This window comes from Cetorhinus maximus, chromosome 12 (assembly GCF_964194155.1).
Source record: "Cetorhinus maximus chromosome 12, sCetMax3.hap1.1, whole genome shotgun sequence".
Classification (NCBI taxonomy): domain Eukaryota; kingdom Metazoa; phylum Chordata; class Chondrichthyes; order Lamniformes; family Cetorhinidae; genus Cetorhinus; species Cetorhinus maximus.
In genome coordinates, this window is record NC_135890.1 from 28,839,744 (window position 1) to 28,865,536 (window position 25,793).

General features: G+C 42.4%; 1 protein-coding gene across 1 annotated transcript in view; it reads right to left on the reverse strand.

The window, feature by feature from the left end:
- The window catches only part of LOC144688038 (guanine nucleotide-binding protein G(t) subunit alpha-3-like), a 66,338-nt gene that overhangs the window by 23,287 nt on the left and 17,258 nt on the right, over positions 1-25,793 (reverse strand). Inside the window, exons 4-6 of the mRNA XM_078554692.1 lie at positions 22,385-22,542; positions 21,839-21,967; positions 3,244-3,373 (exon numbers count right to left, since the gene is read on the reverse strand). Of these exons, the coding sequence (XP_078410818.1) occupies positions 3,244-3,373; positions 21,839-21,967; positions 22,385-22,542 (417 nt within the window). The remainder of the gene's footprint in view (positions 1-3,243; positions 3,374-21,838; positions 21,968-22,384; positions 22,543-25,793) is intronic.

Below are 25,793 nucleotides of genomic sequence, written 5' to 3' on the forward strand. Positions count from 1 at the left end.
AGGTTAAGACTAAACCACTAAGTTTTCATGTGCTCACTTCCACATCAATGGAACAAGAACTAATAAGGAGCGATTCCTTTATAGTGACAATATCTCTTGCCCCTTATATCTCTGAGAACCAAAAGATGATTGACAGGTAAATATTGTACACATTTGAACATTTATTTCATGTTTATCTGATCAAAGCCTCTCAATGTTGAACACCTTTATCAGATTTCCCGCTAACCTCATTGTTGTAAAGAGTTTCCGTTTCTCAAGTCTTTGCTGTCAACTAGATGCTGTTGCGCATGGCATTACCTCTTCTGCACCTTCTCCACCTTTCTTAAAGTAGGGCACCCAAAACTGAACAACTATAGCTTAACCATATTTTTGTATATATGTAGCTTTTCTACTCTATACCCCTGTTTATAAAACCAAGGATCTCATTTGCTTCTTTTTGAAAACAGTTTTATTATCTTGTCTTCCCACTTTTAAAGATTTGTGTATATAAAACCTTGTATCTCTGGCTTTCCACTCCTTTTAATGTTTTTTAATGTTTAACTGTTTAGTGTATGTCGTCTCATTCACACTTCATATCAAATTTCATTTAGCATCTATCTATCGAATCTGAAGTTGCTTATGGTGCTCCTCGTATTTATTTCATGCCCCTAATTTTTTGTCATGTGTAAATTTTTATAGTTCGTGCCCTATGCCAAACCCAGATTATTCACCTCTATATTAAGAAGAGCTGGTTAAGCTCTGGGGTCACAAATTCTCCAACCCAAAAATATCCATTAACCACTTTTCTGTTTTCTATCCTTTAACCAATTGCTAGTCATTTTTCCATGTGACTTTGCTGTCATATTCCTTAATTTTATACAAGCCGTATGTGGCACCTTATCAAAACACCTTTTGAAATTCTGTACATAAAAATATCCTCTGTGCTTCATCAGTACACTATATTCATCAAGAACTCTATTTGTCAGACGCAAGATGCCTTTCACAAATTCACTTGAGCTATCCTTAATTAAGTCATCTTTTTCTGGGTCAGTATTAATTTGAGCCCTTATTGTGGCCTCTCATAACTTATCTTCTATTAATGTTAGGCCGGTTTATTACTTCCTCCTTTATTGAATACTGTGAACCCTTCAGTCCTGTGGTGCAACTTTCATATTGAAAGGATACCTGAAAAACTTTGGTAGGGAGTCTCTGGTATTTCAGCCCCGATGTTCTTTTATCATTCTAGGATGCTTGCAAGCAGGAGCCATGATTTTTCTTTCCCCACTTTTGAGTTTCACCAATTTTTCAATCTTTCTTCTTATCTCAGTTATCCTATCTTCACCTCCTCTTGCACCACTTCACCATCACACTCTTGTGAAAATTAAGGCAAAGTATTTGTTCAGTATCTCTGCTATTCCTCCATTTTCCATATAAAAGATTTCTCTTTTTCAACCTTAAAGGATATACCCTTTCTCTATCTAACGTTCTTAACCAGTTCCATTTATGTTAATTGCTTGTCTTCCTTCATACCTCCTGAGCTTTTATAATCATTTTCTGCATCCATTGTACATCTTCTACATTTAGTTTGATCCACTTTCGTATTATTTGTCTATATTTGTAAGAAAAGAGCTTTAAAAAACACAGCACCATAAATGGAGCAGATTGAAACAGAATTGCGTATATTTTTTAAAAATAGACATCAATTGTAACCCAAGCACATTTTTCTGTGACTTAAATTAATTAGAACTTCACTCAATAATAGAGAATGTCCAACATAAATATTTTCCAGTGAAGCAAATGAAAGCATCTTCCTTTTCAAGCATTCAATCACCCACATCATTCTTGGAAGACATGACTGAACAAATAATTGTGCACACCACTTACAAAAATATATGCCTCTTATGAAAGGTACTTGAGTGGAAACTCCTTCCTTAAGATGTGAGGTGCCTATACTTCCTATTTTACAGAGGGTGGGCGGGTGTAGGTTTGAATGGCTTGGCCCCCTCCCATCCCCACCCTCAACCCCCAGAAGCAAAGTCAACGGGAAGCCGACTTGCTGAACGCCAGCCAGCCCCTTAGCCATAAAGGGCTAAATAGACAGCAAGTGGGATATCCATTCCTCACTGGGGAGGAGGTGACACCCTTGGGAGCTGCCAGCCAATCAGATTGGTCGACGGCTCTAGCAGTCTGGGCAGCACCAAGAGCACACTCATGGATGCTGCTGGGACTACAACTGGTCCCAAAAAGAAGGCCCAATGGATCCCGGAGCAAGGTAAGTTCGGGGTATTGGGCGTGGAGGGTTTGGCCAGTTTAAGGAGGGGGTGGTGGTGGGATTTGGCGAGCAGGCAGGGAGAAAGAAAGGGAGGTACTATCTTAAGGCGGCTGCCCCCCTATGCGCAAAGGGCACACCTGAAGATAGTACCTCCACTTCCTTCCCACCCTTTCAAAAAGTTTTGTTTAAAAAATGGCCTGCCCACTCCTGCCTAACTGCCTATGCCAACCATATTATGACGTGGCCAGCGTATTATCGGGGTGAATCGGCTTGTTAACAAGTTCAATTGACCCTTGATTATTTACTTAAATATGGCATGCGGGCTGCCGATTTCGACGTCCATTCACATCCCATATTATGGGGGTGAGCTCGGGAGTGGGCAGAAAGCTGGTGGTGTTGGCACCTGCCCCATTTTGCGTCCTCCCCACTCCACCAAAAACACGCTTGGTGTGGGCATGTAAAATCCAGCCTGTGACTTCTGTGGCTGGGACATACCATATATCTATTAGTAATAAATAAAACCAGAAAGTGCTGGAAAAACTCAGCAGGTCTGGCAGCAAGAGAAACAGTTAACGTTTCAAGGCAGTATGACTCTTCTTCGGAACATCTATTAACTTTTCACTTGTTTATGCCAGTTTCTGTTGATGTTAAACGTATAATAAATATATGACAAACATTGATTGCTCTGCTTTTTACTCAGGTCCACTTATTTTGCTAAATTAATGTAATTTAAGTAGACAAGAGTACAATTGTTTCCCTGTTTTGTAGCTTGTATCGCATCCACTAAAATTATAACCCCTTCTGGTATTATTTTAGAAAGGTTTAGCAGAACATCTGACCATTGTGTCAGTGCCCCTTTTAAGATTGTGGGCGTATTTACATGACAAAGTCACAAGCATCTGATACATCTTTAGAAACAGGATGGTGTCCAAGGGAAGCAACCGAAACGATAATTAAACAATGTCGAGCTGCCCTGATGTTGTTACACTCACCACTTCCTCATCTTCAATCAACACCATGTCGTATGCACTCAAAGCAGCACAAAAAATAATACACGTAACTCCTTCGAAGCAGTGAATCCATTTCTTCCTCTCTGACCTTTGTCCTCCAACATCAATCATTCTGAGAAAAAGGAAGAAAAGAATGGTGTACAAAAGAAAGAAGACGATTGTTTGAGGTAATATCAGTGTTTTCAGAGCTGGCATCATGGCCAATTGTCTGACATAAAAATGCTCTTCACAGCTAAGGTTGACTGGAAGATTCTGGATAACAGAATTAAGATATCCATTCAAAGTGTTTTAACTCACTGACGACTTGTTTGAAAAAGAATCCAGATTTTAATATAGAAGCAAAATACCGCGGATGCTGGAAATCCGAAATAAAAACAGAAAATGCTGGAAAAACTCAGCAGGCCTGACAGCATCTGTGGAGAGGGAAACAGAGTTAACATTTCGGGTCCTTCTGCTCTGAAGAAGTCAATGTTTACTCTGTTTCTCTCTCCACAGAAGCTGCTGAGTTTTTCCAGCATTTTCTGTCCAGGTTTTAATACTTTTTTTTTTGTCGGCTGTGATAATAAAGCTGTTTTGCAGTTTCATCTTGGAATCATCCCAGTAGAACTCAGGGTTCATCTGATGTGAGGGAGGATAAAGGTGGGTATCGTATTTAACCAATAGGCAGATGTGAAGGCACCAACCCTCATGCATTATAATGAGTCTGTAAATTGGATTATGTATTGGGTCCACAGGGCAAGGTGAGAAAATATGAGTAAAATAAGGGGGAATTGCAGCAGATATTGAGAATGAGGAGCAGGTATAATATCTTAGGAAAAAAGACCATCCCGTGAAAGTAAAAAGATAATTTTGCATTTCAACCATTTTTCTCTTTTGTCTAGTAGAACTCAGCTATTTAGGACAGATTCCAATATATGAAGCAATATCAAAGAAAGGCAATGGAAGTACAGGGACTATCAGCAAAGTAGAGCCTAGGTGTTAGTGTATAATAATGCTTGAATTTATATGAGATCTTCCGTGGCAAAACATCTGAAAGTGCTTTCCGCAGTAATTATTTTTTTAAATTATAGTGACTGTTGTTGTGTAAGCAAAATGTGGCACTATTCTGCATCAGCGATGTCCCACAGAGAGCCAGGGCTAAATGAACGAGTGAATGTGATTTTTACTTTGCATTGACTGTGGAAGTAACAATGGAAAATATACCAGGAGAGTTCTGTGCCATCAATTTTTAGCGTTCAGCTGAAACATCAATAGAATCAGGTAGGACCATAAGGCTAGCACTATAATGAAAATATTGGCAACACCAACATTGCAGTGCTCTCTTAGTATCCATTTATCCCAGATTGAGCACTGAATCACTGGTATAAGGGCTCATCACACAATCTCCTGATCAAGAGATGAGGGCAGAATATTCAGGCCTCTCCAGGTCAGGAAAAGAGCCGGACTGGGCCCAAAGAGAGCGGCGGTGGACAGCGTGTCAATTTTCCAACACTGTTCCTGGCGCCAGCCATTTTACAGGAGACAGGGTTCCTGACTGACAGGGCTACCCGTCCCCAGGATGCAGGCAGTCAATAAGGTTCATTAAGAGCCTCACAAAGGGCACTGACAGGAGGTTGACTGGGATTTTCCAGTTGGCCTCAAGTTTCATGATGTGATGAGGGACAGTTCAACTGCCTGGAGCTAGGTACCCGACAGCAGTCGGCGTGGGTGAGGAGGGGGTGGTGTTTAGCCCTCCTGGCAGGCCTTCAGGCCCTCCTTTCCTTCCTATATTGGGTGCAGCTGCCCTCCCTACAATCCCCACCCCTCCACCACTGACAGTGGTGGGCTGACTGTTTTTTTTGTTTCAATTTTTAAAAGGTTAGTGAGAGACCACCTTCATGTTGAAGTGCCCTCCCAGTTACTTACTGTTAACAGCTGCTGTTTTCAAGCTGAAAGGGCTCTGGCCCTTCAAATTTGAGAGCCTGCTTGTCACCCTTTAGTAGACAGGCCAATGACAATAAAAGGGGCTCCTCTGTGAAAATCCCTGGTCAGTGGCTGCTTTCCCCCACCAGCCCACCTCCGAGGGTGGGTTTAGGGCCTGGAAACCGTCCTGGCTCCTGTTTCCCACTCCCAAAGTGAAAATTCATAGCCTGAGGTTTCTACCAACTGAGTCAAACATATAAAACAATGAACTGCACAAACAAACCGAAGCACTGGCATTGGATAAATCTGAGAAAGATGAGCAGGTCAGACTACTTTTTAATGGCTGTTCCTTGCTTTACTATCAACTTGCTTGCATAATGGTCACAGGGTATAAGCACCTATCTAGATTTCATAATATTTAATGGGTATGCACAGACTTGTTGAAACCTGTACTGTAGGGTACTTTTTAAGCAGTTTAATATCGCAAATAAAATAACAGATAAAAGGAATGTCACATGATGTTTGCCTGCTTTTATTGCCACAGCAGGGATTTCTACCTTCATATTCATATCAAGTTAACAGAGAAATAATGTAGAAAGCAAAGCCTCGCATTGATACGGCACTTCCCATGACTTCAGGACATCCCAAAGTGTTTTACAGCCAATTAAGTAGTTTTAAAGTGTAGTCATTGTTGTAATGCAGGAAGAATGAAGTGTTAGCCTTCAGCTGCCTACTCCCTATGCTCTGAAATTCCGTCCCTAAATCTCTGTGCCTCTCTATCCTCCTTTAACACACTCCTTAAAAGCTACTGCTTTGATCAAACTTTTGCACATCATCCCCATTATCTCCTTATGTGGCTCAGTGTCAAATTTTGTTTGGTAATGTCCCTGTGAAGCACTTTGGTATTTTGAAATGTTAAAGATGGTGTATAAATACAAGTTTTTATTGTTGCTGTTGTAACGATGATGCAGCGTCAGCTGCCCTTTTAACCTAACTCCAACTTGTCCTCCGAGTTGTACTGACCAACAGTCATTACAGGTACACTCACTGATAATAATCATCGAAGCTGAAAATTTAGCCACCAGATGTAAATTGGTTGAATAAAAGGAACTGACCGACACAAAAGATATTGCTTCATTAACATCTTCTGGGTGTTCATGGGAACAACAGGCATTCAGATTTCACATGGTGATATCTCAGCTGGGAATTGCTTTCATTAGTTCCTTTGCTTGTTACTTACACTGTTATTCTGAACCAGTTAAGATTGTCAATAATTGAATTTAAACAAATGAGGGAAATGTATTTCCCATTTTTGAAGCAGAGAATGCTCTAGGTGACAAATTAGACATTAATAGTTTGGTGATTAGTAGCCCTTTGTTAATTATTAATGTAGATATTAGCAAGTTTATTTTTACAATAGTACAGGATATCATGTCTGCCAGGAATTGCTCTTTTGTGTTCTCAAGAAGTCCAGTGTTTAAGCACTAATCAAACAATAGTGCTATTGAAACCTTGCAGTTGATGACTGGCAGCAGATTCCAGGTGCAACAGTGCTTATTATACTGCAATTTACATTCATCTTTTGCTCAATAGTTTTTGGTAGTGGAGTAAAGGAATGACCCATTCAGACACAACAGAGATAAAAATTGTTAAAGGAAAAGGGAGGTAAGTATTAAACACAAAAGCCCCAGTTTAAACTACTGATGGGAGTTCTGTGGGTGGGGTCTGTGGTGGATGTTGTATGATGTTGTATGTGCCGGCTTGCCATTGTAATGTAAAGGTACTCAGCAGAACAAGAGTTAACGTGAGACTGGAGAATGGCACTGCCACGGTATGATGTATGGAGTCACATGGTAATAGACAGAGAGAACAGTCGAGAAGCAGCCTATCTGCATGGTAAGTACCATGCATGACATTAACTGGGATCTGAACATAGTTAAAGATTAACAATAAATGGTTCATGTTTACACATACAAGTGTCAAGATCTTATCATTGCGACATCAAATGAACCTATAACACAACAGGGGACAGGAATCTGTCCAGCCTTTCATACCGTGAGAAGCAGGAGATTCTAATTGCTGGAACTCATCAGTCTCCATACTTGAACTTAGTGAACATAGTTTAAGTATCTCACATCTCTATTAAGATTACAGCATTAGACCCCAGGAAATCAATATTTATGAGGTCCCTGTCAGCCTTTATAACATTCCTGTGGAGGGCCTTGGGATGTTTTACTATGTTAAAGACATTATATAAATACATGTTGATATTGAGATAAAATAGTTGGGGGTGGGATTGCGATGGGTTCTGCACAAATTTGCATGCAAAATTTCTTTGCATGCTATTATTGAATTTTTGTTATCTTAACCACTGTGCCCTATATCGAGCCCAGTGTTTCAGTCTAGAAGCTGTCAGCAGTAGAGTTCACTTATCTCAGCAGCACAATCTCTCGAGCTGCCCATATTGATGACAAGCCACATGCAGGAATTGCCGAAGCATGTGTAGCCATTGGCAGACTTCGAACATCAGTCTGGTAATGAAGAGGAGTAAATCTGTCCACTGAACCAAAAGTCTGTAGTGCAATAGTTCTGCCCAAGCTGCTGTAAGCATACAAAACTTGGTTGCCAACTCTCCAGGATTGGCCTAGAATCTCCAGGAATTGAAGATCAATCTCCAGGACACTGCAGTGTGCAACCCTGGAGAAAAATCATTGGGACATTTAAGAAGATTTTTTTTCATTGAATATTTCTATTTTGCCAGATATAAAAATATTGAAAATTGTGTTGGGGGGTTGTTGGGATGGGGGGGGGGGGGGTGGGGGGGGGTGGGGGGGGTGGTGGGGGGGGCTGGTGGTGGTGGTGCTGTTATGGTGGTATGTGGGAAGGCTGCGCTACCCTCATCTGCACACCTGGTCACCTCCTCAAAAAAATCAATCAAATTTGTTAGGCATAACCTCTCTCTGACAAAGCCATGCTGACTATCCCTGATCAAACCTTGCCTCTCCAAGTGGAGATAGATACTCTCCTTCAGAACTTTCTCCAATAGTTTCCCTACCACTGATGTGAGACTCACTGGCCTGTAGTTCCCTGGCTTATCTCTACAACCCTCCTTAAATAGTGGAACCATGTTAGCTGTTCTCCAGTCCTCTGGCACCTCCCCCGTGGCCAGAGAGTAATTAAAAATTTGGGTCAGAGCCCCTGCGATCTCCTCCCTTGCCTCCCTCAGCAGTCTGGGGCACAAATCATCCGGACCTGGAGATGTGTCCACCTTGGCCAGATCCTGCCTTGTTTTACCAAAATCCACTCTCCCCCAATCCAAAACACTTTTTTGTAACTTGTCTATTTCTTTGTCCATAACAAACTTAAACTGTACCACGTTGTGGTCGCTATCACTAAAATGCTCCCCCACCACCACCTCAGCCACCTGTCCGGCTTCATTGCCCAGAATTAGGTCCAGCAGTACGCCGACCCTTGTTGGACCCTCTACATATTGATTTAAAAAGTTCTCCTGTACACATTTCAAGAAATCCACTCCATCCAAACCCTTAACACTATGTATATCCCAATTAATGTTGGGAAAGTTGAAATCACCTAATATAATTACCCTATTGTTATTGTTTTTACACACCTCCACAAATTGTGCACATATTTGCTCCTCAATTTCCTGCTGGCTATCTGGGGGTCTATAATAAACACCTAACAATGTGGCTGACTCTTTTTTATTCCTAAACTCTACCCACAAAGCTTCATTCAATGCTCCCTCCAAGATATCATCTCTCCTTACTGCAGTAAATGACTCCCTAACTAATAATGCAATGCCTCCTCCTCTTTTACCCCCTCCCCTGTCTCACCTGAAGATTCTATATCCCAGAATGTTGAGCTGCCAATCCTGCCCCTCCCTCAACCACGTCTCAGTGATGGCTACTATATCACAATTCCATATGTCAATCCTCACCCTTAACTCATCCATTTTACCTGTAATGCTCCTGGCACTAAAGTAGAGGCCATCCAACCTTGCCTTACTCCCATGAAACTTAATGCAGCTGTACTCCCTCTGACTTGATTGTTTTACTGTATTATGATGTGCCCCTATTCTCCTAACATTCTGTGTCCCCTCCCCTTGCCGAATTAGTTTAATTCCTCCCAACAGCACTAGCAAACTCGCCGCAAGTATGTTAGTCCTGCTCTGGTTCAGATGTAGCTTGTACAGGTCCCACCTTCCCCAGAAACAGTCCCAGTGATCCAGGAATCTAAAACCCTCCCTCCTGCACCAACTCTTAAGCCATGTATTCATCTGCGCTATTCTCCTATTTCTGAGCTCGCTAGCACGTGGCACTGGGAGTAATCCAGAGATTACAACCTGAGAGGTCTTGCTTTTTAGTCTACTGCCTAACTCTCTGAATTCTTGATGCAAGACCTCATCCCTCTTTCTACCTATGTCATTGATACCAACATGTACCATGACCTCTGCCTTATCACGCTCCCCCTTCAGGATGCCCTGCAGCTGTTCAGTGACATCCTGGACCCTGGCACCAGGGAGGCAACACACCATCCTGGAGTTATGTTGATAGCCACAGTAGCGCCTATCTGTTCCCCTGACTATAGAATCATCTATTACTATTGTGCTTCCTCTCTTCTTCCCCGCCTGTACAGGCAGGCTGCTTGTGGTGCCAGAAGCTTGGCGCTGTCTGCACTCCCTGGAGGAAATGGAATACCAATTTGCGAGCGGGACCACAGTGGACTCCTGAACTTCCTGCCTGTTTCTCTTGGATTGCCTGGTGGTCACCCATTCCCTTCCTTCCTCAAGTCCCTTCAGCTGTGGTGTGACCACCTCTCTAAACATGCTATCCATGATGCTCCACAGTGTCCCCAGCCACCATTCCAGCTCTGAAACCCAAGCTTCCAGGAGCTTCAGCTGGACACATTTCCTGCACACATGCTGGTCCCAGGCACTGGAAATGTTCCCGGCTTCCCACGTGGAGCACGAGGAGCACACCACGGCTTTGAGCTCTCCTGCCATGACTTATCCCTTTAAATTAAACCTTTTAAATCAATTACTCTAGGGCCTTTCTTTCCTGATCCTCATTACTACAGAATATACAAATTATAAATCACAAAAAGAACTTAAACTATAAGCAATAAAAATAGTAACTACTTACCTGACCTTACCCACTACTTACCAGTCATTCCTTTCCCTTGTAGCCTCTACTGCTGCAGCATGGCAAGACCACTCTGAAGATTTAAGAAGTTGGATAGCAAAGAAAAAATACAAAGAGCACCTCTTCCTCTATGCACTGAATTCCCACTGTGCACCAAATTGCCAATACCCACACTCACTCTGGCTGTGTCTCACTAAGGATGAGGCCTCTCCCCTGTTCATGTGCAAGCACACTGTAGTCATGTGTCATTCAATTGGTTAATGAGTCTTCTGGCTTGCCAGCTGGCATTGGAAAACAGTGCATCACAAGGATGGATGTGTTGGCTAACTAATGGCTGGAATGTGGGGACAAGTCATGTAATCAAACCTCCAGGATTACATTTAGTCACAGTTGACAACCCTGTGTACCAGCATCATGCCAAGAAGCTCAACCACTTTCACTTGAGCTGCTTTCAGAAGTTTCTGAAGATGAGATAGCAAGTCAAAATACCAGACACTGAGGTACTCACCTGAGCTGGCATGCCAAGCATGGGTCCATTTCACTCTAACAGATTTTGTTTTTGGATACTGCTGGAGGAGATGGTTTTTCAGGGGAATGCAGCAAGAGCCAAGTCCGTGGCACCACGAGTTTCTCAGCTACACAGGGGAGGAGAAAAAAGAGTGGGAGAGCAATGGTGATATGGGGATGCTATCATAAGGGGAACAGATAGACATTTCAGCGGCCGCAGGCATGACACAGGATGGTATGTTTCGTCCCTTGTGCCAAGGTCAAGGATGTCACTGAGCAGCTGCAGGACATTCTGAAGTGGGGGAGGGGTGAACAACCAGAGGTCCTGGTCCATATTGATACCAATGGCATAGGTAAAAAGAGGGATGAGGCCATGAAAACAGAATGTAGGGAGCTAGGAAATACATTTAAAAGCAGGTCTTCAAAGGTAGTAATCTCAGTGCCACGTGCTAGCAAGATCAGAATAGGAGAATAGATCAGATGAATGCTTGGCTGGAGAGATGGTGTAGGAGTGAGGAATTTAGATTCCTGAGGCACCGGGGCCGACTCTCCTATTTTTACTTAGTTCTGTTGAAGGGTCATGAGGACTCGAAACGTCAACTGTACTCTTCTCCGCCGATGCTGCCAGACCTGCTGAGTTTTTCCAGGTATTTCTGTTCTGTTTTTGTTTTGGATTTCCAGCATCCGCAGTTTTTTGTTTTTATCTCTGCGATTACGGATACATGGCTGCAGGGTGACCAAGGCTGGGAACTGAATATCTAAGAGTATTAGATATTTAGAAAGGACAAGCACAAAGGAAAAGGAGGTGGGGTGGTGTTGTTAGTTAAGGATGAAATCAGTGCAATAGTGAGGAGGGATATTAGCTCAGAAAATCTAGGTGTAGAATCAGCCTGGGTGGTGCTAAGAAACAACAAGAGGCAAAAAACATTAGTGGGAGTTCTCTATAGGCCCCCAAACAGTAGTGTAAGGTAGGGACAGCATTAAACAGGAAATCAGAGATGCATGTAATGAGGGTGCTGGAGTAATCATGGTGACTTTAATCTACATATAGACTGAGCAAACCAAATTAGCAATAATACTGTGGCAGATTCTTGGAGTGTGCACAAGATGGTATTTCAGACCAGTGCATTGAGGAACCAACGAGGGAACAGGCTATCCTAGATTTGGTATTGGGCAATGAGAAGGGGTTAATTAATAATCCTGTTGCGCGGGGTCCTTTAGGGAACAGTGACCATGAATGATAGAATTCTTCATTAGGATGGAAAGTGAAGTAGTCCAATCTGAAACTAGGTCCTAAATCTAAACAAAGGAAACTATGAAGGTATGTAGGGTGTTGGCTATGATAGATTGGGGAACTTCATTAAAAAGCATGATGATGGATAGACAATGGCTAATCTTTAAGGAATGAATGCCTGCATTGCAACAGTTATACATTCCTTTCTGGCATAAAAACACAACTGGAAAAGCAGCTTACAAAATAAGTTAAGGATATTATTACATCCAAAGAGCAGTCATATAAAATTGCTAGAAAAAATAGCAATCCAGAGGATTGGGAACAGTTTAGAATTCAGAAAAGGATGACCAAGAGATTGATTAAGGGAGGGAAAAAATAGCACATGAGAGTAAAATTGCAAGGAACATAAAAGCGGACTGTAAATAGAAAAAGATTATTGAAGACAAATGTTGGTCCCTTACAGTCCACAACAGGAGAATTTATAATAGAGAAGAAGGAAATAGCAGAGCAATTAAACAACGACTTCAGAAGACACAAATAACTTCCCAGAAATACAAGGAGAACCAAGAGTCTAGTAAGCAGGAGGAACTGAAGGAAATTAGTATCACTAAAACAGTTGTGCTGGAGAAATTAAAGGGACTGAAAGCTGATGGCCGGGACTTTCCAGCTCTACTATGGCGTGATGCGTGGCAGGAGTTATGGCAGGTAAGCCAAAAGACCATTGACTTTCGGTGGGATCGGGAAATCCTGGCATTGGGTAGGGCTAGGAAAATCACACCTGATAAATCCCCAGGGCCTGATAAACTACATCCCTGGGTACTAAAGGAGATAGCTGTGGAAATAGTGGATGCGTTGGTTGTCATCTTCCAAAATTCTGTAGATTCTGGAACAGTCCCAGCAGATTAGAGGATGGCAAATGTAACCCCACTATTTAAAAAAGGAGGGATGGAGAATTACAGACCAGTTATCCTAGCATCAGTAGTAGGGGAAATGCTAGAGTCTATTATAAAGGATGTGATAACAGGATACAGAAAATATCAACGGGATTAGACAAAGTCAACATGGGTTTATGAAAGGGAAATCATGTTTGACAAACCTACTGGAGTTCTTTGAGGATGTAATTAATATAACAGATATGGGAGAACCAGTGGATGTGTTGTATTTGGATTTTCAGAAAGCTTTAATAAAGTCCCACATAAGAGGTTACTGTGCAAAATTAAAGCACATGGGATTGGGGGTAATATATTGGCATGGATTAAGAACTGGTGAGCAGACAGGAAACAGAGAGTAGGAATAAATGGGTCTTTTGTGGAGTGGCAGGCAGTGACTAGTGGGGTACCGCAGGGATTAGTACTTGGGCCCCAGCTATTCACAATATATATCAATGATTTGGATTAGGAAACCAAATGTAATATTTCCAAGCTTACTGGTGACACAAAACTAGGTGGGAATGTGACTGGTGAGGAGGATGCAAAGAGGCTTCAAAGTGATTTAGACCAGTTGAGTGAGTGGGTAAATACATGGCAGATGCAGTATAATGTGGATAAGTGTGAAGTTATCCACTTCAGTTGGAAAACAGAATGGCAGAGTATTATTTAAATGGTGATAGATCAGGAAATATTGATGTAGAAAGGGACCTGGGTGTCCTTGTACACCAATCACTGAAAGCAAGCATGCAGGTGCAGCAAGCAGTTAAGAAGACAAATGGTACAGGGATGGACAGACTGGCTGCAGGGATAAAAACAAAAAACTACTGTGGATGCTGGAAATCCAAAACAAAAACAGAATTACCTGGAAAAACTCAGCAGGTCTGGCAGCATCGGCGGAGAAAAAAAGAGTTGACGTTTCGAGTCCTCATGACCCTTCGGCAGAACTCACAGAGATAAAAACAAAAAACTACTGCAGATGCTGGAAATCCAAAACAAAAACAGAATTACCTGGAAAAACTCAGCAGGTCTGGCAGCATCGGCGGAGAAGAAAAGAGTTGATGTTTCGAGTCCTCATGACCCTTCGGCAGAACTCACAGAGATAAAAACAAAAAACTACTGCAGATGCTGGAAATCCAAAACAAAAACAGAATTACCTGGAAAAACTCAGCAGGTCTGGCAGCATCAGCGGAGAAGAAAAGAGTTGACGTTTCGAGTCCTCATGACCCTTCGGCAGAACTGCCGAAGGGTCATGAGGACTCGAAACGTCAACTCTTTTCTTCTCCGCCGATGCTGCCAGACCTGCTGAGTTTTTCCTGGCTGCAGGGATGATGTTTCCTCTGGCTGGAGGTTCTAGAACAGGAATCGCAGTCTCAGGATACGGGGTAGACCATTCAGGGCTGAGATGAGGAGAAACTTCTTCACTCAGAGGGTGGTGAACCTATGGAATTCTCTACCACAGAAGGCTGTGGAGGCCAAGTCACTGAAGGGTCTGAAGGGTTCTGCCGAAGGGTCGTGAAGACTCGAAACGCTAACTGATTTCTTCTCCACCGATGCTGCCAGACCTGCTGAGTTTTTCCAGGTAATTCTGTTTTTGTTTTGGATTTCCAGCATCCGCAGTAGCTTTTAGCTTTTTGTTTTTATCACTGAATATACTTAAGAAGGAAATAGATAGATTTCTGGAAACTAAAGGCGTCAAGGGGTATGGGGAGAGAGAGGGAGTATGGTGTTGTGACAGAGGATCAACCATGATAATATTGAACGGTGGAGCAAGTTCGAAGGGCTAAATGACCTACTCCTGCTCCTATTTTCTATGTTCTATGTTTCCCACCATATTGATACAGTCACAACTGAGTTTGGGCTGATGTCGACAGAATGGCTGACGCTTGCTTACCAAAGCGAAGATTCTATGGAGAGCTTGCGTCTGAGGTGTGCTCTCATGGCAGTTAAAAGAAGCTATACAAGGAGACTCTGAAGATTAATTCAGGAGTTTTGATATTGATGTGGAGTCTGGGAGAAATTCGCCTCAGCTACACCCAGCTAACCCAAATTAAAAATGGTGCGGCCTCCTTCGAAATCAACTGCACATCAGAGACAGAGAGAAAACACAAGGAGAGGAAATCCTGTGCCAGAAACTCGTTCAAAGCACAATCGTCTGTAGCATCCTGTCCTATGTGTAGCAGAAACCTCTGGATGCAGATCACCCGTAGCAATCACCTACGTACCCACCAGAACCCTATTGAACACCCCAGATAACGGGCATAGTCATCTTCACCTCTAAGGATGAACAAGAGGCAATTGGGTAAAAGAAAGACTTGGATTTATACAGCAGCTTTCATAGCTCCAGGGCTTCTTAAAGCATTTTACAGCCAATTAAGTACTTTTGAAGTAGACAATGTTGTCATGTTGGAAACTTGGCAGCTAATGTGTGTGTAGACCATAGAAGTTTGAATAGGATGAGTAATTAGACTGCAGTACCAAAGAGTCTTCAATGAGATTGCGACAAAAGCTTCAAAACAGGAAGACTTATCAAATGCCAGTGAAGCCTGTCACATCCTTTAAAATGTAAAGTTTGGCGCGGGGGGGCGGGGGAGGGGGTTGATGGGAGGGGCATGCTGATTATTTTTCACCTTAACAAGGATGTGTTATTTTTCCAGGGGCAAAGCTCAGGAAATAAGGAATTATAGACCTGTTTTATCAAGTCTTCACACAGTTTATGTTGCCCTGGGATTTGTGAGGCTTCTCAGGATGGTGGGAGAGTTACAGCTGCACCTGTGCTAGATACAGTCTCTTTGCAGAGATGGTAGTTTAAAGTCCCTTCCAAACTGTTTGGATACAATCATAGAGAGTAGTGGTGAACAGTTGTTTTTCAAGCCAGAGAGAAGTGTACAGTGGTGTCCCCAGTGTTGCAGGGGATCACTGTTGGGACCACTGTTCTTATATATATATATATATATATATATATATCAATGTCCTGGACATGGGTACACAGGGCATATTTTCAAAGTTTGCAAATGATACAAAAGTATATAAAAGTTGGGAATGTGGTAATGGTGAGGAGGAACAGCCTTCAGGAGGAAAATACAGATTGGTGAAATGGCCAGACACAAGGCAAAGGAAATTTAATGCAGAGAAGTCTGAAGTGATTCTTTTGGTGGGAAGAATGAGGAGAAGCTATTTAACCTAAATGGCTCAATTTTAAATGGATGCAGGAACAGAAGGAACCAAGGTGTACTTACTCAAGTCTTTGAAAAGGGCAGGGCAAGTTGAGAAGAGGTCCTTGGCTTTTAAAAAAAAACATAGACTGCAAAAGATAGGAAGTTATACCAAACCTTGAATAAATCACTGATTAGGCACCAACTGGGTCGAGGCCAATTCTGAGCATAAAATTTGAGGAAAGATGTGGTAAATATTTACTAGGATGGTACCAGGGTTGTGGGACTTCAGTTACGTGGAGAATCTAAAGAAGCTGTGGTTGTTCTTCCTAGAGTACGGAAAGTTAAGGGGAGATTTGACAGAGGCGTTCAAAATCATGAAGGTTTTTGATAGAGTAAATATAGGAACCTGTTTCCAGTAACAGAAGGGTTGGTAATCAGAGGACACAGATTTAAGGTAATTGACAAAAGAACCAGAGATGACATGAGGAAAAAATAAATATGCCACGAGTTATTATACTGCCTGATAGGTCTGGTGGAAACAGATTCAATATTAACTTTCATAAGGGAATTGAATAGATACTTCACAAGGACAAATTTGCAGGAACTATGCAAGGAAGTGAGGCTATTTGGATAAGCATGACTGGCATGTTGGGCTGAAGGGCCTTTTCCTGTGAGGCATTATTTCTATAATCATGATAAGTAGCCAGAAAGCTTGGCTGTAGGCTTGAGAATGCGTTGCTCCTATCCAGCACTGGGGCAGGAGAGACAGGAACCTGGCCTCATGATTTCTAAGCCACAGCAAACGTTTTTTTCCTTGTCTTTTCCTTAAAAAGCATTGGCATATAAACTGTTTTTATTATTTGTATTCTGTCCCAGACATCAACTGCTCATTGGGGTGAAGAAAACTATCAAAACTATGGTTGCAAATCAAAGGTTCAAATTACTCTTTGAGGTTTCAGAAATAAGATTCACGGAATAAATTAACAATAAATATTACTTGGAATTTGCTTTGCATGCTAAAGGCACACTTACCTTTTCCAAAGAGTTGAACAGCACCATCTTGTGGAACTAGAATGCATTATCAGACTTTTGGAATCACAGTGACACTAATTCCTCAGGTTTCAATTCCATTGGTTATAGTAGAATCACACCCAATGCTAACGCTCACCCTGTTGGAGTTAGCAGGTGGAAACTACATTTGTAAGGGCGAGGCAGGTGCAAATGTGAATACAGCATTATCTCTGTCGGTAACTTGTTCATTGGGTGATACCCACCCTATTCCAGATCCACTCATGGACCTGATGAGCATGGAGGACAATCTATGAAATGTTTAAAAAGGATCAGCGCTTTGGGTGCATGCAGACACCATCATGGAGACCAACACGTCTCCAGTTACTTCATGAATGAGTTGCCACTTCAGTGCCTGATGTTAAAAAATGCTTATGAAGCTCCACTCTCGGCCTGTCCCCTGCCCATTATGTTCCTAAAAGATTGGGGTGAAAGTTCCACCACTTGCAAGGCATTAAGGAGACCTCTGAGAAATCGCGGAGACTTGGCACAATCGATGTCTGCCACTTACCTGGACCCACCGATGTTACAGCAGAAGGCTAGTGGAACCCATTAGAAATTTATCTGGGGGGAGAAACCTTGTATGATGGTCAGGAGGCGAAGCCAGTTAACCTTAACATGGGCCCTATTACAAATACACTGTTGTGAAAAAGCCAATTCTCTGTGTGTGCAACACATTTAAAATAGCCAACATTTTAATTAACTATTATTTCACTAACATTAAAAGCACTTCACAGAAATGATGTCTGTGAGGCATGAGAGATGACAAGTTGGAGAGAGGTGATCAAAGATCCTGTGAAATCTCTGAGGAGGCTTTGGAAAGGAGGGGAGAGGAGTCACAAGGTGGAGTTGTTTAGGGATATGATTCTAGAGTGTCGGACCAAGGTGGCTGAAAGTACTGAAAGGGAAAAGGGGGTACAAAGGAGATCAAAAGTTGAAGAATTAAGGCTGCATGCTTGCAAATCAGGCTGAGATATATGTCAGGTAAGGTGAGAGTGGCTGCCCTTGACACGAAGGCAGCATTTGACCAAGTGTGGCATCAAGGAGCCCTAGCAAAACTGGAGTCAATGGGGAAAACTCCCCGCTGGTTGGAGTCATACCTAGCACAAAGGAAGATGATGTGGTTGTTGGAGGTCAATCATCTCAGCTCCAGGGCATCATTGCAAGAGTTCCTCAGGGTAGTGTCCTCGGCCCAACCATCTTCAGCTGCTCATCAATGACCTTCCGTCCATCATAAGGTCAGAAGTGGGGATGTTCGCTGATGATTGCACAATGTTCAGCATCATTCGTGACTCCTCAGATACTGAAGTCCATGTCCAAATGCAGCAAGACCTGGACACTTTCAAGGCTTGAGCTGTCAGGTGGAAAGTAACATTTATGCCACACAAGTGCCTGGCAATGACCATCTCCAGCAAGAGAGAGTCTAACCATCTCCCCTTGACATTCAATGCCATTACCATCGCTGAATCTCCCACTATCAACATCCTAAGGGTTGCCGTTTCTTGATATCACATGGAGTGAAATGAATTGGCTGAAGACTGGCATCTGTCATGATGGGAACCTCCGGGGGAGGCCAAGATGGATCATCCACCAGGCACTTCCGGTTGAATATTGTAGCAAATGCTTCAGTCTTATCTTTTGCACTGATATGCTGGATTCCCCCATCATTGAGGATGGGGATATTTGTGGAGCCTCCTCCTCCAGTGAGTTGTTTAATTGTCCACCACCATTCACAACTGGATGTGACAGGACTGCAGAGCTTAGATCTGATCTGTTAGTTGTGGAATCACTGAGCTCTGTTCATCATTTGCTGCTTCCACTATTTGGCATGCAAGTATTCCTGTGTTGTAGCTTCACCAGATTGACACCTCATTTTTAGGTATGCCTCGTGCTGCTCCTGGAATGCCCTCCTGCACTCTTCATTGAACCAGGCTTGATGGTAATGTAGAGTGGGGAATATGCCGGGCCATGAGGTTGCAGATTGTGGTTGAGTACGATTCTGTTGTTGCTGATGTTCCACAGCGCCTCATGGATGCCTAGTTTTGAGCTGTTGGATCTGCTCGAAATTTATCCCATTTAGCACGGTGGTAGTGCCCCACAACACAATGGAGGGTATCCTCATGTGAAGGCGGGCTTTGTCCCCACAACGACTGTGTGGTGGTCACTCCTACCAATACTGTCATGGACAGATGCATCTGCAGTAGGCAGGTTGGTGAAGATGAGGTAAGTTTGTTTTTCCCCTCTTGTTGCTTCTCTCACCACCTGCCATAGATCCAGTCCTTCAGGACTCAGCCAGCTTGGTCAGTAGCGGTGCTATCGAGCCACTCTTGGTGATGGACGTTGGAGTCCCCCACCCAGAGTACATTATGAGCACCCTCAATGCTTCTTCCATCTTGTGTTCAACATGGAGAAGCACTGATTCATCAGCTGAAGGAGGATGATAGGTGGTAACTAGCAGGAGGTTTCCTTCCCCATGTTTGACCTGATGCCATATGAGACTTCATGGGGTCTGGAGTCAATGTTGAGCACTCCCAGGGCAACTCCCTCCTGACTGTATGCCACTCTGCTGCAACCTTTGGTGTGTCCTGCCGGTGGGATATGGCATACCCAGGGTTGGTGGTGGTGATTTCTGGGACATTGTCTGTAAGGTATGATTCTGTGAGGATGACTATGTTAGGCTGTTGCTTGACTAGTCTGTGAGACAGCTCTCCCAATTTTGGCACAAGCTCCCAAATGTTAGTAAGGAGGACTTTGTAGAGCCAACTAGACTGGGTTTTCTGTTGTCGTTTCCAGTGCCTATGTCGATGCCGGAAGGTCAGTCCGGTTTCATTCCTTTTATACTTTGTAGCAGTTTGATACAGCTGAGTGGCTTGCTTGGCCATTTCAGAGAGCAGTTAAGAGTCAAGTACATTGTTGTGGGTCTGGAGTCACACGTAGACCAGACCAGGTAAGGATGGCAGATTTCCTTCCCTAAAGGGCATTAGTGAACCTGGTGTTTTTTCCAACAATCAACAATGGTTTCATGGTCACCATTACTGAGACTAGCCTTTAATTCCAGATTTATTAGTTGAATTTAAATTGCACCAGCTGCCGTGGTGGGCTTTGAACGCATGTCCCCAGAGTATTAGCCTGGGCCTCGGGATTACTAGTCTAGTGACATTACCACAACACCACCGCCTCCCCAAGTGGCCAGTTAATGACTTGAAATCCGTCACCCCTCCACTCTATTGTTGGGTTGATATAGGTGACAGGGAAGCGAGGTTTGGCATTGGATAGCTATAGGTGGTGTTTTTGTTTCGGTGTTAGCTTATGTAGGGTGGAAGGCCAAGAGACAGGTAAGGAGAGCAAATGAGGTGAATGACCAGGTGATTTTCGGTATTTGTTGAGGGAGAAATGTGATCCAGGAGAGAAAAGTAATTGCTCTTCTTCAAATAGCATCATCAGATCTTTTATGTCCACTTGAGAAGGACCAAAGTTCACATCTCATCCAAAAGATAACTTATCCACCAATTCCCACTGCATTTAAGTAGTGGTCTACAAAACGCAAGTGTATTTTTGTATTCATTCTTCCAATCATTTGCCATTATTTTGGTAAAAGAGCCATGGGAAAACTGGAGAAACAGCATAAATGATCAGGAGAACCCCCATGGAAATTCACTCCTTATGTGCCCATGTACTCGAAGGAGACTTGAACTTAATCTTCTGTCTCAGAATCAAGGGGTCAGAAGGAAACTAATGGGATTAGATCAAGTGCCTGCTTCAAAAACACCACCCGATTTTACTTTTCGTAGATTTTAAAGGGGCAGCCAATCCGATCCTGCCAGTTTTATGTCAGAGGGGTTTGTTACCACAATAGTATTACCAACTGAGCTAAAATGCCAATGTTGAGCATGAAATATTTCTGGAACTTTAAAATATAAAATCCTCAAGACCGAATTTCCCACTTGCTTCCAAGGATACCGTGGCACTTTAAGCTATTTTTAATAAGCATTGGCGGGGTGCAGTTTTGCAGCAATAGCCTCTTCCAACACTTCAGTCTTCTAACATGTCGAGCACTCGTCTCCATGTATCTTCACATCACATTGCTGCATAAGGACAGGCTGCAGAATCCTCTGTGACTAGTGGCAGCTATGCTGCTTTGCTGTTCAGTTGAACAAAGCCATGAGTAAGAGGGATGATAAATGAAGTAGTAACTTACTTTCCCCTTTTCTGAAGCAAATACTCCAGGGAAATGGCCAGTTAATAGCTTGAAATTCATCAGCTCCCCACCCTATTGTTTGGTTAATCTAAATTTCAGGCATGGCTAAGTTTCAAATCAATATATTAGTGTGACATGATTGACTCGTTATTGCAATGGTCAAGACGAAGCTACAATTATTTTAGGATCAAACTGGCAGCAATGATAAGTCCCTGTTATTCACATTCTCTTTAATTCAAGATACTTTTAACATCTGCATCAATCAGTCTGACATTTAATGCTGGAACATGAATTTGTGGGTGACAGATTGCAAGTAGAAACAGTTGAGTCAAAGTAAGGTTTAAACTAGATGTTGTTATGTGAAAACTGGACCAATCTAGCATTTGATCACCCGGGTAATTCAGGTTATCGCATTGAGGAATTACCTGAAAAGTAAATCCTTGAATGTAAACTGGGTCTCAATGATTCCTGTTGTCTTTACTCTTGATCGTAAGACATCTTGTTCTGATGGGACATACTCAGGAGCTGTGAGTCTGTCCAAAGAATTGAGGTAGCTGATGAGATGCAAAGAGGGACCAGTGATTCTCATGGTATTCACTCCTAGTTTACACATTTCTCTCTGAGCCTTACAATTGCCAAAAACATTCCCTAAGCCACAGGGTTGCAGGAAAAAGGTCAATATATAATGGTATTCTATTCTTTCGCAAATATAAATAAAACTGGATTCATTCTGCAACAATAATAAGCTGCATTGAAACAGCACCCTTAACATAAAGAAAATGATGATCAAAACTATTTATTTTAAACTAGTTAGTTAAAATAGCAGGCAAATTAATTTCATACAGGTTTTCAAAGATCCTGATTTCAAGCCATTGATTGGCTCATTATTTTATAATTCCTTATTATGACGCTATAAATATATGTAGTTTTCCATGTTATGTCTCTGAGCAAAGAATATAAGTGTCACCTACTATGAGGCAGAATCATTGAGCTGATACTCTGACGCTCTCTCAAAGCAACCCTGAATTCCTGGATCATTCCAAAGCCGACCGATGATTTCTACAAGTTCTGTTGGCAAACTCCCTTCCTCTACTGAATCAGCCAGATTAAAAAGGTGCTGCGCATCAGCCTGTAAAGAAAATATAATAAATGTATTGTTCCTGAACATTATCATAGAAATGGGCTTAAATACATCTTGAGTTTCAGTTGTTCGACTAACTGAGGTGTGGAATGTGCTGTGTAATATAACACAAGGCAAAAGAAGAATCCCTCAGCTACCAACCAATTTGTTTCACACAACCTATCTTCACACATCAGTGGTTTCCCCTTAAAATTAATGCTTTAAGGCGATCAGTATTGCAAGCTGATTCACCCAAGATATCTAAGAAATGGTTTGCATACCTTCTGCCAGCTTCTGTAAATCCATGAAACTTAGGCTTGAATCTTACGTTTGTCGGGCACACGCGATCGGCGGGTCCAGAAGCAGACGTGAAATGTGCTTCCGTCTGCAATTGGCCCCTTAACGCGATTTCACGCTGGCTGGCCAATTAATCGCTGCTGGGGGGAGGGAGGAGAGGGAGGGGAGGGAGGGGGGTGTACGGGAAGAAGGCAGGTACTGACAAAAGTGAGGGTGCTGGTGGACACTTCTAGCAACCTCCCTAGAGCTGCCTCAGGGAGCTGCAGACCTGGACAGATTAAATGGCAAGAAAAAAATGCACCATATGTGTCTATGCAGCACATTCAAGGACCTGACAGCAGAACTCAAAAAACATCAGTCCCCAGATATCTTTTTTAATTATATTTCACCCTGGACATTTCATCCCACTCTGGACGAGGTTTCAGCGAAAATGTAAAGGCCGCCTGGACCACTGGCCCATCTGCCAACTGTAAAAGTGGACGGGCCACGAAAAATCAATTTCAATTGCTTCCTTATTGGAGTGTAAGTGTACCAAGCTTGTGGCTCCTATGCTAATTTACCTCAGACACTTTACCTAACTGTTACAAAATCTGAGAGGATACTTTTCATTGGCCTGAATAGGAAAACTTGAAGGTTAAGAATGCTATTTTAGTATTTTGTGACTATTCTTTCGAGTTATCAACAGTCACAGATTGCAACTCTTTCGAGTACAATCACAGTTCTTGGTTTCCGGGAGTGGGACAAGAACCCACAACCCTCTGATTCAAAGGCGAGGGTGCTATGAACTGAGCCACAGCTGACACCTATTAATGCACACTAATTTTTCACTGATTAATCTTGTTGGTAAACCCTCCATCTGTACTTCAACGATAGCTTCCGTTTAATAAAACAGAAGTTGAGTATATTTAACACTTTCATTCAATGTCCACCTTATTTTTATAACTCATTTGTGTTTTGATTCCAGGATTCCAGTTCCATTTATAGTTCTTGAAGTGGATTATCAAGCGCTGTTTCTTTATTTTCACAGATTTATGAGCTTCTTAGGGACTTCCCCATGTTATTAAATGGCTTGTGAGTTGTATATATAGTGGATTTTGGATGAGTGGTTTGGAGTGTGTGAGGGATGCTCGGGGTTGAGGTGATATGGGGGTGAGGCTGGGTGAGGGGGATGAGGGAGGTAGGGGGTCACATCTCAATAACTGGGATGGTGTCTCAGCAAATAGCGGCAGGCCTTTTAACCCGGCAGCATGAGCATTGGCCTACATCAGCCTCAACCTTGGGCCTGCTATGGGGGGAGCAAGCCCAACGCCAACCCATCCCCACCATCCCACCTTGAAAATGGTGTGGGCAGGCACTGTCAGCCAGGAGGCTAAATCAAGACATTAGGAAATCTCCTGACTTATAATTCCTGCCTCCAAGATGATAATCCGGCCCCATGTCTTTAGATTTTTTTGTCTCTGATTCCTACCACCTGATGCCAATAATAATTGTCTAACACTGATGAGAAAGAACAGGTTGTGTTAAGGGGATGCAATGAAGTCCTGACTGGGTAAATCCACTGACTTTCCAAAAATAGTTGTATTATCATGCTCCATGTCGAGCTTCATTTGTGCTTTTTTTCAAAGAAGGTTTACTTAACAGCGTTGTTATCTCATAGAGGCTACATCAGTACTTATAAAATGGCTGGAGTTAGCTTACTCCAGCCATTTTACATGGAATTACAACTCTCTTTAGTGACTTCAACATGCTGTCAACATCAAACTTAAAGAAAGTAGTACTTATATATTCCTCAACCTTGCATCAATCCTCAGAGTGAATCAAGATAACATTTCAACCAATTTGTTCCACATACTATTGAAGTGCAAGTATTATCTAGCACTACGCAGATGAACAAGTCCACAATGAACACAGTCATCACAGGACTAAAGCTCCTTGAGACCAGTATAATTTGTTCAGATGAATCATTATTTTCATTCTCTACCTCAGAATTCTCATCATCATATGTCATTTTGAGGACCATATCTCTTCACTTTGGGCAGTTCATTGCATAATAGTGCTTCTAGTCACACCTGACACAAGTATTAACTGTTACTTGTACACTACTGGGATTAATTCACCTATTATTGCTGCTCCAATTCTTTCTTCTGTTAAAGGTGCATTCGTCCTCATTCTGCCTGTCCTTAATCCTTCCAATGTGTTATTGCTTGCATCCTGTGTCTGGAGCATTTTGAAATCAATGGGCCCTCTTTGTGGTACCATGGAATATTCCACTTGTTCCATGACGGCTGAAGGAAATGACTACCCTCAGGAATTTTTTCAAGGTCCACAGGCACCCTTTCCAAGAATCAGCTCCAATTGGAACCAGTAGCTTGTCTGTATGAGATACCTTAGTACAATCCAGTAACTTGAACCATAATTCTGATCCAGGAATCCTGAAATTTAATTTTATCAAACCTTTTATACAACTCCTTCATGGATTTTGTTTTCTGAAATCTATCAAAGTTTGACCATGCCTCATTGGTGTTTAACTGATCAGCTTCCTTGTAAATATCATCCAAGGATGACAACAGAATGTCAAAGCCTTCATCACTATCCAAGTGACGGGCATCCAGCTCACAAAATACTTTACTTCTGCTAGGAATCTACAACACTTAAGTCATGCATTGTTCCTTTTTTGATAGACCGTAACCCATGTCCATATATCCACTTCATTCTTCCACTAGTAATATGATTCAAACTCCAAAAACATCAGAGTGTGATCATACACTGACAAATTAGACTTGCTTTCTGCCGTTTTTCCACAGTGCCTCCTGGGATTGTAACTTCCTCTTTTTAAAAAAAATATGGCTTCAACCTTTGCCTTTAGGCAACCATTCTCTGCTGCCATGTTCTATTCCAGAAAGCCAGTTGGTGAAGGATAGAACTGGAGCCAATCTTAACACACTTTTTAAATTTAATTACAG